Below are 14,420 nucleotides of genomic sequence, written 5' to 3' on the forward strand. Positions count from 1 at the left end.
GGGGGGTCACTGCGGGCAGAGGGAGTAAGCGGGTCAGGGCAGTGGCGGGGGGGTCACTGCGGGCACAGGGAGTAAGCGGGTCAGGGCGGTGGCAGGGGGGTCACTGCGGGCACAGGGAGTAAGCGGGTCGGGGCAGTGGTAGGGGGGTCACTGCGGGCAGAGGGAGTAAGCGGGTCGGCGCAGTGGCGGGGGGGTCACTGCGGGCAGAGGGAGTAAGCGGGTCGGGGCAGTGGCGGGGGGGTCACTGCGGGCAGAGGGAGTAAGCGGGTCGGGGCAGTGGCGGGGGGGTCACTGCGGGCAGAGGTAGTAAGCGGGTCGGGGCAGTGGCGGGGGGGTCACTGCGGGCAGAGGGAGTAAGCGGGTCGGGGCAGTGGAAGGGGGGGTCACTGCGGGCAGAGGGAGTAAGCGGGTCGGGGCAGTGGCGGGGGGGTAATAGCGGGCAGAGGGAGTAAGCGGGTCGGGGCAGTGACAGGGGGGGTCACTGCAGTGGCGGGGGGGTCACTGTGGAAGTTAGCGGGAGGCTATGATGAGCCGGGGGAACAGCGGTGGCTGACACAGGAAGGTCAGTGCAGGATGGGGCAGGTCAGAGCGGGGGTGTCTCTGAGGGAGTGGGTGGTGTGGGGGGCAGGAGAGGCCAGTGCAGGGCGGGCTGTTGCTGTTGGCGGTCGGGGAGAGCAGTACAGGTCGAGCGGTCACTGGGGGCAGAGGAGAAGGCAGTTGAGTGGGAGGGTCGCTGTAGCGGAGCAGGGGGTCATTGCGGGGAAGTGCGGGGGCGGGAGTTGCTGTGCAGGGCACAAGGACGTCAGTGGGGGCGGCGGTCAGCACAGGCCTGGGGGGTCGCTGTAGGGGGCATGGGGCAGAGCGGGGATGGAAGCCGCTGCGCAAGCGTGGGGAGGTCGTCCCAAGACCCATCCCCCTCACCTGCTCGCTGCCCATGTCTGCGGCTCCTCCTGGTCGGGGCTCCGCTCCCACGCAAGCTCCTGCCAGCTCCCTTAGGGCCCAGTCGCCGGCGGGAGGAGGAGGAGGGGCTGTTGTGTTGAAGGAAGCCCCGTTGCTTAGCAGCGGTTCGGGCCCAGGCTCCGCCTCCGCCGCGAGACGCAGAGCGAATCCCAACGGTCCTCGCCGGCAGTGCGCGCGCCTGATTGGCCCGGAGCTTCGGCACGCCCCTAGGAGGTGGCTGGCGTTGGGCTGTAACGTTAGCGCCCAGTACCAGTAACCCCGCTCTAAGGCCCGCCCAGCAGCCAGCCCGGCCCGGCTTTAGGGCCACCCCCAAACTCTGTGACAGGGGCTCGGGGTTGGGTATTTCGGTTGTTCAGGCGCAGCCGTGCACCTTCCTACCGGCCGCCGAGGCGTAAACAGCAGCTGGGGTGGCTGTACCTGGAGCCAGCTGCTTGGGCAGCCCTGGGGTCAACCACACTGGCCCCTGCAGAAGTCAGGGTGGGTGGTCGTGGAAAGTCATGGAGTGTGAGAGGTCCCTGGCAGACACAGAGCCCTTCTGATGGCGAAGGAGACTAACGCAGGCGCCCAGGCACACAGTGAAGAGTTCTGTGTCAGCCTGTCAGAAGTTGGTCCCGTAAAAGACGTAACTTCACCCAGCTTGGTTCACCTGTCAACAAATATTGTTAATATTCCTGGTGAAATATCCACCTCCCTAACAGTAAACAGTCACAACAAAACAAAACTGTCTGCTGTTCTGCAACATTCAAAATAATTTTTTGTATTGATTTTGGAATGATTCCTAGAAAGTCAAAGAGAGCAAACTTAACACATTGCCTGCAATTAACAGGTCAACACCAAGAGAGGAACAAAGATCGTATTTAAATAAGAAAACAGTTCTGTATAAGTTCTTATTGACACCTAATTTCCTTGATAATTGCATTAGCTTCTTTTGGCCACTGAGGGGTGTACGTTCAACATTAAAACTGAAATGCTCTGCTAAAGGAAAAACAGTATATTCAGGAATGAACACCAGAAACATGACAACGTACTCCTTTGCTACTGATTTATAGTTACAATTTTCATTGTCCCACACCACCACAATTCAAGCATTAACATGTGAAGAAGTGTTTTCTGCTTGGTAAACTTGGGGGTCTGGTCCTGCTTCCCCTGAAGTCAATGGAATGTTGCTATTGTCTTCATTGAGATTGAGGACAAAAGTGAGACCTTGTGCTGGACTATGCCCAGAAATTGCACCAATTTAACCAAATCTGGTACTAAATCAATACGGCTAACTCAATTCAACTCTTCTGTGTGGACACTCTTAAATCAGTTTGTATCCACACAAGGATTGCACCAATTGAACTAAATCAATTTAGAAACCAAATTTAGTTAAATTGGTGCAGTTTCTGTATGTAAGCTGAGACCATGTTTTGTTTTCATACACTCATAGACTTTAAGGTCAGAAGGGACCATTATGATAATCTAGTCTGACCTCCTGCACAACACAGGTCACAGAATCTCACCCACCAACTCCTGTAACAAGCCGCTTACTGAAATCCTCAAATTGTGGTTTAAGACTTCAAGGTGCAAAGAATTCTCCCGCAAGTGACCCGTGCCCCATGCTGCAGAGGAAGGCGAAAAACCCCCAGGGCCTCTGCCAATCTGCCCTGGAGGAAAAGTCCTTCCTGACCCCAAATATGGCAATCAGCTAAACCCTGAGCATATGGGCAAGACTCACCAGCCAGACACCCAGGAAAGAATTCTCTGTAGTAACTCAGATCCCACCGCATCTAACATCCATCACAGGCTATTGGGCATTTTCAACAGGATGACAAAATAGTTTTATATTAAACAACCACATACTAAAAGGAAACCAATTTCACATATGCTTGCTTTATATCATTTTTCTGATACTATAGTTTCTATAAAATCATTCTTTTGAACAGTGTGTGTGTTCTTGCTTATAGTGATATTAAGTGAAAGTTTCATCCTTAGAAATAGGATGAAATTGATTTTAATGGAGCTATGCTGATTTATATCAGCTTAAGATCTGGCCCATTCTTTTTTAAACAGCAAGGCCCAATCCTGTGAGTTCATGGCAGTCCCCAAGACTCAGTGAAGTCAGTGGGTGTTATAACTTGCAATATGAGTCACCAAATTAGACAGCTGCTTACCAAATTGATGCACAGGAGGATGGGGCTGAGAGCACTACTCAGTGGAAGACGTTCACTTGACTTTCAGCCTTGTACGTCATATGCTTCAGATGGTTATGTTATTTATTTGATCATATTTTGGTTTTTATCAGGTAAGCAAAAAGCTATCACTATCTAAAGTGCTATGACTATCTAAAGTAATACTTCATCCTTTTATTTGTCCAATAAAACAGCTTGTCCTGTTTTATTAGTCAGTGACTTCCTAGTTACATAACTATATTTACATTATTGCTTGGGGCAACAGAAAAACTTTCCTTATTTGATCTGCCAGTTCTTTAGAAAAGTATGTTGTTACTATATCAGCAACCAGTTCTAATTTGACAAAAGGTTACAAGTGTGAAACAGAGCATACAGTCTGAACATTTCAATAAGTAGAAGGTTTTACATTAATAATTACAGTTACCATATTTATCCAGAAAGTGACCCTTTCTGCTCTTTCAATGATAAAGAATTTGTGGTCATGAGAGGAAGTCTCAGTTGCAGGTACAGCTTATCAAGTGGATGGCTCAATATAAAGGGGAGTGTGTGGAACTGCAAATTCAAGAAAGGCTCAGAGCTAGGCACTTAAACCTTTGTGGCTCTTACTACTACTTAAGGTACCTAAATCCAAAATTTAGATCCTCAAAAATCCCCACTCAGCTGCCACTTAACACAGTAGTTGCCAACATTTCCTGGACACCTAAGTTTCTGCTAATAAAGTCCCCTGGTGCCTAAATTTCTGCCAAAGTGCATACACAAAACTGTCTGAGCTGCTTGGTGCCCAGCTCCTGCCTAAGTCCTGGTGGCATTTACAAACTGTGCGTACCCTACCTAGCTGACCTGCAGGTCCTAATCTGATAGATGTTCTCAGAGCATGCCTAATCCACAAAGAACACAGCTGAGGAGAAACAGCTAATGGTTAAAGCATTCACCAAGGATGTGGGAGACAGATTCAAATTCCCATTCTGCGTGATATGGAGCAGGGAGTTGATTCCACGTTGCCCATCTTCCAGGTGAGTGCCCTAACCATTGGGTATTCGGACACACACATCCCTGCCTGCTCCAAATATTGCCAATCTGGTCATCCTGAAAATGTAGGAAGGGAAATCCGTAGAGCAGATTGGATTCAGCTATTGTGGAGCAAGGGTAGATCCTAAAGGTAGCAACATATATTAAGCACATTTCCATGTCTCCAATAATTCTCCTAAAGCATACAATCAAGCCAACATAAGTTGTAACAATTTTTATTTTCAGTGATCAGTAAATGCTCATTCAGCAAATTCATATTTATGGTTCAAAGAATCACAATGAAAAGCCATTAGGAGTCTCACCTAGTCATATTTTATTTAGTCCTTAATCTCAGGATCTGGAAAGCATTACAATTTTTTCTATAAATAACTGTTCCTTTCACATTGTCCATAGGAATTTCCTCCTTTACACAGAAGTCCCTAAGAAGTTCAGATTAGGTTATGTTATTGTTTCCTACTCTTTTTCCCCCCTCCACACAGGTTTACTGATCTCAAAAATGCAGCTGCCTTGTCTGTCACTTGCAGAATGTTTGAATCAAATTCCTAAAGTGACAATTAAGTACTTTTAACTTAAACAGAACCTATATTAACTGAGTTAAAGAGTCTTGCCCAAGGCCATAGAAAGATTCAGTACCAAAAGTGGAAGTCTTTAGCTCCCAAGTCCTGAGCTTGGTCCACACCTCTCTTTTATGAGAAATCCAACAACCAAGCTGTTAAAAATAACTCAGCTAAACGCAAAACAAAAAACAGAACAACTTCATCACTCAATTAAATCTCTTATAAATAAGCGGGGTGGGAGGGAAGCACCAGAGTAAAAACAATGAAAGGATGAGGCAAGAGCCTATACAATAAAAGTTTCTACTGCAGAATGTATGTTAAAAAACAAACCCTGCACACACCCCCAACCCCACACACACACACACACACAAGGAAAAACAGAGTCCACCTTTAGCAGCCAAAGTACACATAGTATATATTGTAACCTATAAAAAGACTAGTTTAGATTAGAGGAATTCACTCCAAGTACAAAAGGGTAGGGTAAAGGGCAAGGTAGAAGATGGTTAGGGAGCGGAACAGAGGGAAATGGCAACATTTTGAAGACAGGAAAACTGAGCAGTGTTCCATTATTTGAAGACAGTTCTTACTGGTAGCTCTGCCTACTATTGAAGTTTAATGAAATAAGGTAGAAAACCCTATATTCATGTACATTTAAATTCACAGTAAAATTTAAAACAAATGCAAAAGTTACAGTTTCTAAACCATATTAGACATGTTTGGGACTTTAATAATAAACAACGAATATAAAGCTAGATTGTAGTTGGCCCTACTTGGGTTATATAAGAACCTTACATTTCTTTTGTGCCCTTTACACAGGAGTCTCATTGAAACTGAAAGGAATAAACTCCTAAGTCACTTAGAAACTTTAAAAAATGTACTCTATATCTCAGTTTCTCCTCCCAGGCTATTTTGTTTACCAAATTTCTCCCACCACCTTCTTGTTGTCTTATCTCTTTTAGAAATTTACAATTGTAACTTCTTCGGGACAGAGACCTTTTATTTTTATTTATCTTTAAAATAATATGCACACCCACAGCTGTGCTTTGCAAATTAATAATATGGTCCTCTGATGCTAGTGCATCAGCTATATCTCAGGTGTCTGCAACACCCAATGAAGAGGGCAATTTTTGGTCTTGGATTTTGCTTTTTTTTAAAAAAACCAAACAAACCTTATTTTCAGTTTTGTTCTTTGCTTCATTAGTTAGATAGCTTGCAGGCCAGTAGCACTACTGAGTTGGGAAAATTATGATGTTGAAAAACACACAAAGGGTGAGACTTCTTTTTTTTTTTTTTTTTTAAGTGACTAAGTCATTTGACTTTCAATGTGAATTGTGCTCCTAATCACTTAGATGCTTTTGCAAATCACACCCAAACTGCCTAGGGTTATAAAACAGATCGCTGCACCCACATCTCTACTTACCTTAGTGCACATGCTCTGCCCCTTTTGGAATTTCTTTACACTACATTCTTGTTCTTGAGAGATTTCTGCATAGCAGCCGTGTTAGTCTGTATTCGCAAAAAGAAAAGGAGTACTTGTGGCACCTTAGAGACTAACAAATTTATTTGAGCATAAGCTTTCATGAGCTACACCTTGTGACACGCTGAGCTGCACCCTAAACTTCCTGACTTAAGTTGGAGTTGAAAGTACTTGGCACTTTGTCATATCAGATCCTTAGTGGGGGAGGTGGAAATGAAGTAGCATTTCCACTTATTGAATCCATTCAGTGCAAGTTAATGTAGCAAGCTGAATTAAATCAAATCATTTGGTAAGAACACTTCCATAATTGTAGCCCTCTAGCTACCCTTATGCCAGCAGTATGGTGCATATTCATTTATTCAATGAATTTTATCTCTGAGCTACATGTGCATATCCCATTAGAACTTTAGTTCACAATATGGTAGTCACAGCTGATTCACTGAGAGATTAATGGAACTATTAAAAATGAGGGTCAAGGATTTTTGCACAAATATGGGATCATTGTTACTTGACTTTTGGTAAGGGATTTAATAATCTGAAGTTAACAGTTGAGTTGATTTATGTTAAAATAACAGGCATGACTTTTATATATATTTTGTACAGTATCATAACTCCAAGGTTCAATTAAATGAAGTTAGAATTTCAAACAGCCATTAAACTATCACTTTAAATCATAATACATGCAGGAAATTACATATGGAAAGGTGGTGAGTTAGCGAATGGTAACCATGATCTTTCAGTTCAAGGATTGTTTGCTCGTTTTATACAGCAAAGTAGGAGATGATGAGATTAAAGTTGCATGCAATATTTATATACTGTATATAGAAGCTTGGTAAAACTGAAAACTGAATGGATGCATGAAATATGTTTGTTTTGCACAATCATATTTCTGAAAAAATTGCTTTATAATGGTAGGAAGGACTATATATCACATAAGTAATTACATCCTTATCTACAAAAGTCAAACCCTTCTCATACTTGCACAAACACTACAAATAAACTTCAAGAATTCTGAGAATAAGAGAATGCAATCAAAATCAAGTTATAGCAGTGACTCAGTGCAGTCATATTTTCCTTCCTCTACAAGAAGAGAGAGATACACAATGAAGTGAGCTGTAGCTCACGAAAGCTCATGCTCAAATAAATTGGTTAGTCTCTAAGGTGCCACAAGTACTCCTTTTCTTTTTGCGAATACAGACTAACACGGCTGTTACTCTGAAACAACTCACACTTTTGGTAACAATGATCCCATATTTGTGCAAAAATCCTTGACCCTCATTTTTAACAGTTCCATTAATATCTCAGTGAATCAGCTGTGGCTTCTGTAGTACAATGTAGCCCTCCTAGTGCGTATTCACACTTTTGGAAATTTGGTACCAGCAAACAGACTAGAACAGATCACTATGGAAGGGACATTTTTGAAAACTTGGGAGAGACTCATTTCAGATGGGAGCAATTTGATTTACATCAATTCAGTCTAGGGAGGGAAGGATGGAGAATGGCCCAATGTTTACTGCCCTGGGTAAACAGTCAAATGATTTGGTGCCTGATTGTGAGAGATGCTGAACACCTGCATTTCTGACCGAAATCTATAGAAACTCTGCAGATTCAGCACTTTTGAAATCTGCAAGTGAACATCACAGATGCAACATAGGACAGCAAGGGGGTTTATAAAGGGACAAAATAGGTCTGCTTATCTAAATCATCAGCAGTATAGGGCAATAATCCAGCCAGCATTTTAATGCTGGTGATTTAGCCAAGTACACCATTAGATTTTACAGGGTTTTATTCTGGCTTTGATGTATGCTACCACACTGGCTCTGCTGGGTCTCCAAAATAAAGGACAAAAATAGTCACTGTTGTTACTTTATCAGCTTCAGTAGAATTACAGCAGCAATTAATTGCTCAGTGTATTTGTCCTCATACCAGATTTTTTTTTTAAAGCAGCTTTGTAAAAGCATCTTTGAATTAATTCCCTCATATCCTTGCATCCATAAAGGCCATAAGCTCCTCTCTGCAGTAGAGTAGAATGAGAATTAGAAATAGTCCAAATGGCAAAGATGAGATGAGCCATACTAGAGGTTATAATTACACAGTAAATCTCTAACACTACATAATGTTCACACACGAGAATATATGCAGCATAATGTGAAAAAGGTTTTAGCAGTATACATTTGGAATAGTTATATTACACAAGTGACTCACAGGCTAGTGAGCATGACTAGAGAATTGGTCAAATAATCATTCATGAGCTAGGGACTGGGCTTTGGTATGGAAATTGAGTGTATTTCAGTGTGTATGGGCACATATGAAATGTTCACTTGCAAAATGTAGGAGCATGGTACTGGATTTTAAGGTAAGTGCCATTAGTACGGTGCTTGAGATTTTCATGTCCGTTAATAGTTTTCCTTACCAGGTGCTGTAGATTGAATCTCCCACTTCCTAACCTCTGTCGGAGTGCTCCACAGGAAGGAACTGGAAAGCTCAAGAGACTAGTTATGGGATATAGAACTTTCCATCTCTAAATTGTCAGCTCACATCCAGGCCAACTTTCCACAGATATAGAATTCTCTCCCAGAAGGTACTGAACAACTACAAATCACTACCTTCAGCACCATCCAAATCTCTCTTTACAACAGCATTTCTACAGTGTACTCCTCCCACCCTCCCCAGCCATGCTAGTAAAGAAGAATAGGAAGAGAAGACATGGAAGCTTACTTATATAATTCAGTCAGGCATACTGATACATGGTAATGTTCACTATAAAACTACATAGAAAGTCTGTCCGTGCCAACATCTCTTAAAAATACCCTTGGCTATTTAGATTATGATTAGATAAAAAATAAATATTGAACTGAGACTTAGAATGAACACTTGATGGTAACCATCTTAACAGGAATTTTAGATTGATCATTGTGGCTGAATTCTGCCCTGTGATAATGTACTCCTGGCCAGAGAAGTTTGGCACTTCAATCTTTCCCAAGATTTCAAGGGTAAAAATCTTTGACCCTCTGAGGTCAATAGGAGTTTTGCCGCAGTCTTCACTGGGGTCAGGAATTTACCGTGTTTTTCCTTCTGCTCTAAAAGAAACCACAATTTGAAGTGTTGTCGCAGCAAAGGCCTGATCCTGGAAACCTTACTTAGGAGGAGTTCTATTGACTTATTAGAGCTTATCGTGTCAAGGTTTAATAAAAGTTTTCTGAATCAAAGTTTTCTAAGATACATCTTACACATTTACAGTTTGTCACTGTATAATTCAACTCAAAATTACATATTTATGGATTTTTCTATATTGAAATTAATATGGGAATTTTTCTATATAATGGTTCATCAGTACAGCAGGCTATCCACTTGTCTAATATACAGAGCTGGCAAAGAAGCACTTCCAAGTTTGATAGTTGGCAGAAATCAAGGCACAATTTCCCCCCACTTCTTTCAGCACAGAGTCCAGCAAACTTGTTATCCAGTTCTCTCTGCTATGGGTTTCTGAAAATGTTATACAATTAATTTCTAGTTAGCAAAACATTTGTGGTTGAATTTACAGAGTTACCAATTGCTACCTAGAACAGAGATTATTCTGCTAACATCACATTTCTCAGGGAGACCAAAATCAGAGAGGAGACTCACCATTCTTGTTTTATTTCAAAATGAGCTCTACAATGTTGCTAAGGGGGGAAACGAGTATTTAATAAATAGGATTTTGTTTTTAGTATATGAAGCACATTGGATAAAAGTTTTATGGGCAGAAAATTTGAGAGATTTGAAGTGAATACTGCAGTAATGCCAAAACAAATACATGGGGATACTGTTCCCTTCACAGAACACACAACTCAGTCATGAAGTTCTAAACACAAACAGAACAACACTTATGTCAATGGGATCTTTATGTAGCAACTGCAGTATCCAGCCTGTATTAGTGAATTACTACCCATTTATTACACACACAATATATGAAGTTCTCTAGAAGAGTATAATTTATTTTTAGACCATCAGCCTACTAACATTCAACTTAACTTTAAGGAGTTTACAGCCTTGAGAAAGGACAACCATCTGCTAAATAAACAACATGGATATTACATACCTGTTTATCTTATGCTGTTGAGGTATGCAGATCACCACTGGGTTAGTGTTTTAAGTCAAGACACTTAATATTTGGACTGGCCCATTTCATGTGTTTGACTCATTTTGCTTATCATCTTCTCTCTTTAGCTGGTTGGCATAGTGCTGGTTCTCTACAGAGAGACTAATGAAACCTGAACACCAGCATTTCTTTCTTATATAATATTTTAAGATGCCTCTCCTTTCCTCTAAACATTTTACACCTAAAATTAAACTATAAAAGGACAAGAGTTCTGTCCCTCAATGTACATTAAGCAGAAACACCTTTTTCCCCTCATAGATTTAATCCAGATTCAAATGTATGCAGCATTCCAGATATGAAATTAGTAAGTGTAAGGATGTGGTGGCATTTCAAAAAGCTACATTCACTAACTTATCAGATGAACTTTACACAGAGCACAAGACATTAGCTGGAAAGCCACTTTTTCTGATTAGAAAATACTAAGTGTACAAACTGTTGAATAAAGTCACATTTCAATACAAAATGTTTGTTTATACAAAATAATTCAGGAATTGCATAGAAATTACATCAGTTATCTTAATAAAATATTACTATGACCATTTACATTCTGTTTTTGCTAGTCCCCAATAACATGACACTAAGCACAATGGGCTACCAAAGAACAACTGTACCTTAAATGAAATTACGTATGTTAAAGAAAATGATGGCATGCACAATACAAAATTCTTATAAAATTAAACATTTATATTAATCCAAACAATTTAAAATTCTGGCTCCAGTTATATTTGAATTTACATACAAAAATACAGATGTCTACAAAATTTGAAAAAGCTCTATTGGATAAAACCAAAATTCACTTATTCAAACTTAAAAGATAACTTAAGACCAGAAAAAAGCAGTAACAAATGTAAACATTTATCAAATATCATGGTGGAAAGTTTCTTTATGGAATATTTCCTGTATTTTGTTTAGTTAAAGTGCTGGTATATATGGTTATGACTTTATACTTTGCATAACCTGTATCATATGTTAAAAGAAACAGTAATATTAATGTATGAGCGATTCCAGTTTTAAAATTAAGAATTTAGCAGTAATTTGGACAGTTTAAATTATATTACAATTATTTTTTGTAAACAACTTTTTATAGCTGAATCTGTTGTACTGTTTTGACATTTCCTCTCTTCATCTTAAGTGAACTTTCAATTCTGAATGTATAAAAATACTTTTATTTCACTACACTGTAATTAGATTAAGTTCTTCTGAGAAGAAGACAGAAATACCTTAGTTTAAAACTATTGAGTAAAAGCAAGGCCTTCCAAAATTTAAAAAAAAAAAAAAAAAAACTAACTTGTTTATTAACTGCCTCCACAAAGTCGACTTATTTCTCAGTTATCGATTCATAGAAAAGAATAATGTATACATAACATTAATATGTAGAGATGAGATAGTGGAGTCCCCTAATAACTAGGTAGCTCAGCTTGTTCATGGTTGAACACATACTGGTATTAAAACAATATCACATGGATATCAGTCTTTATAAAGAGAACAGAAAAGACTGGATTTTAACACATAAAAAGTTAAGGCCTGATCCTGCAAACTTTACTCAGCTGGAACTTCCATTCAGATCAACAGGAGTATTAACCAAGTAAAGAGAGCATTATTGGACTCATTTGTCTGTTAAGATGGATTTAATATACAAATTGCTTAAAATATTTTTTATTCCATCCTCTTGTTATAAAGGTACTTAAAATACAACATTTTATTACATATTAATAAAATGAGCATTTACATTATTTCAATGTTTGATATTTTCTCTTGAATTTTAACAAGAAATTGCTTAAATATGACAGGGTCAATATGCACATTTGAGGAAGCATCTTGCAACTAACTAAATATCACAATTCTCATTATGTAAGACAAATGAGACATCCACACTGAGGAGGATTCAGTCTAAGCTATGCAGACTCGAAGATCCAGGAAATAGTTTAAAGTGCCATTTACTTTCATAATATTTCAAAGAGCTTTAATTACTTCCATTCCCTATCTGAAAAGGCTCCCATTTTCACACTATTAATAAACTCAATTAGGACCTGATCAACATTTGCTCCAACCTGAAACTTGGCATAATACAGTGGTTTTTTTCAGAGCATGGGAACAAGAGGAATAAAAAAAAAAAACGCAAAAAACCCTGCCTTTATTTTTTGTAAGATGGAGAGTGCAAAACAGAATGTTTTCAAAAATTGATAGATTTATATAACCAGAGCTCTGAATTTTAATTCTGAAATTTTGCAGCCAATTTCTCAGCATGAGTAAGTACTTTGAGGAAAAATAGTTTGGTTGTAAAAATTATGCAAGCAAATTAACACACTCTCCATCCCACATCTATCAGCTTTTTAACACATCCTTAATGTGGATGCACAGGCAATAAATGACTATGCACTGCTATTAGTCTCATCTCTGATGTTTAAGAGGTATGTACACTAAACTATTATGGGTATTGGAATATTTATAGTTTACTGTGCAATCTGTATTTCAATACAATCCAGATATATGTATATGGAGACTGATATATATGGAGACAACTTTTGAGCATGTACACTTGTTTCAATATGCACTTCAGTGCAAGACTTTTCACACTCTTACAATTAGATTTGTTTATGAAGCAAGGATCTTCAGCAATAAGACTGGCAACCTACCCTTATTCTATTCTAGTATTCCAGAAATATTTATGCTAGCATATTAAAAGTACATGCCACATGCAGTACACTATCCACAAGTAACCAGTCAGCTAAGGCAGAAAGATTATCCTTAACCACAGCTAAACATTCTAAGTAAACAGTATTTGCTGAATGCATCCAATATATCCCAATATTCTGCTGATTTTAAATGCTTAGTTAACAAATGACGGCACGGTCATTGCAGTGAAAGGCTGTCAGAAATTATTAGTTTAAATTTCTCTGCTTCAATCCATTATCAAGTCTTAGTCACAAAAATGTGCTTATATTATTAGATCACTGTCTTGAGAATTTTTATAAGTTGTTTAACTAGAGTCCATTTATTAACATTCAAAAGTTTTTATATTTTTATTCTCTATTATATTAAACATTTTTTGGACTAAAACTTGAAAAGTGCAAATATATTCAACTAAATCGCCTTCAAAACATAAGGCTCTCCCCTGATGACAGAATTCCAGTTTCTCAGGAGTAAAAGCCATTGCCAGCAATGGACATGAAAGGAAGTACCCATCAGAGGATCACTCAAAAGTGCATTTCAGTATAACCATGCTGCACGAATGGACAAGCCATAATCTCACAATATTCACCACTGGAATAGATTAGAATCCTAAATTCAGTTCAGAGGACCTGCACAGACAGACATATGTTAACATACTAGGTCTGTCATGAAGTCTTGAGGATGTTGCAATGAATCATCAAACCGAAAACGTTTAGACACTGTACTGCTGTCTTCTGGAATGTTCTCTTTATCTGCTCGGTCACTGCAGGTACCATTACAAATTGGTTTAGTATTCCTTTCCTCTGAACACTTTGTTGTGTGTTCCTGCATTGGAGAAGGACAGGAAGATTCTTCAGGACTACACAATAATATGAATTCTCCCTGTTTCAGCCAAGAATGAGAGAGACAGGCCTCTGCTGTTGGTCTTTCCCTTTAAAAAAAGAAAGAAAAGAAAAAAAAAAGAAAATCAAAAGTAAGCTGTTTTATTTAAATAAGTGAAAGTACTAACCTCTTATATGGAATGCACAGCTTATTTCACAAACAAACAAAAAATCAAGAGTTTGGACATGTGAAAGATGGACAGCCTTGGAGAGTGAAGTCTTAGCCCCACAACAGGTATTAGGAAGGGCAACAATTTTACAGTATCCTCAGATTGTCGTCTTCTTACTGCCAACACAACTACAGAGGACTGCCTGGATTCTAATCTGGCTCAGGTTTCAGAGTTGTTAACCAAAATGCAAATGGAGGGTCAAACTTTGCCCTCCACATGTTAAGATCATTTACTTATAGGTAAAATTTGGCCAGCAGAACTATTATTTACAATGCATACGCAAAAAATATATTCAAGACCGAGTATGTGATCTGGCAGTTAGTTTATTTGCAAGTTGAGCAAATTTGATTTGGAAGCCATG

General features: G+C 39.5%; 2 protein-coding genes across 4 annotated transcripts in view; both read right to left on the reverse strand.

Annotated features, from left to right (window-relative positions):
* DNAH7 (dynein axonemal heavy chain 7) overlaps positions 1-1,054 on the reverse strand; it is a 287,995-nt gene extending 286,941 nt beyond the window's left edge. The window contains exon 1 of the mRNA XM_037913207.2: positions 922-1,054. Within this exon, the coding sequence (XP_037769135.1) occupies positions 922-936 (15 nt within the window). The 5' untranslated portion in view covers positions 937-1,054. The remainder of the gene's footprint in view (positions 1-921) is intronic.
* Positions 1,055-9,856: 8,802 nt separating this feature from the next.
* STK17B (serine/threonine kinase 17b) overlaps positions 9,857-14,420 on the reverse strand; it is a 31,091-nt gene continuing 26,527 nt past the window's right edge. For all 3 annotated transcript variants that reach the window (XM_007071881.4, XM_027834021.3, XM_037912461.2), the window contains one exon: positions 9,857-13,939. In XM_007071881.4, coding sequence (XP_007071943.2) covers positions 13,657-13,939 — 283 coding nt within the window. In that variant the 3' untranslated portion in view covers positions 9,857-13,656. The remainder of the gene's footprint in view (positions 13,940-14,420) is intronic.

Source organism: Chelonia mydas, chromosome 11 (genome assembly GCF_015237465.2).
Source record: "Chelonia mydas isolate rCheMyd1 chromosome 11, rCheMyd1.pri.v2, whole genome shotgun sequence".
Classification (NCBI taxonomy): domain Eukaryota; kingdom Metazoa; phylum Chordata; order Testudines; family Cheloniidae; genus Chelonia; species Chelonia mydas.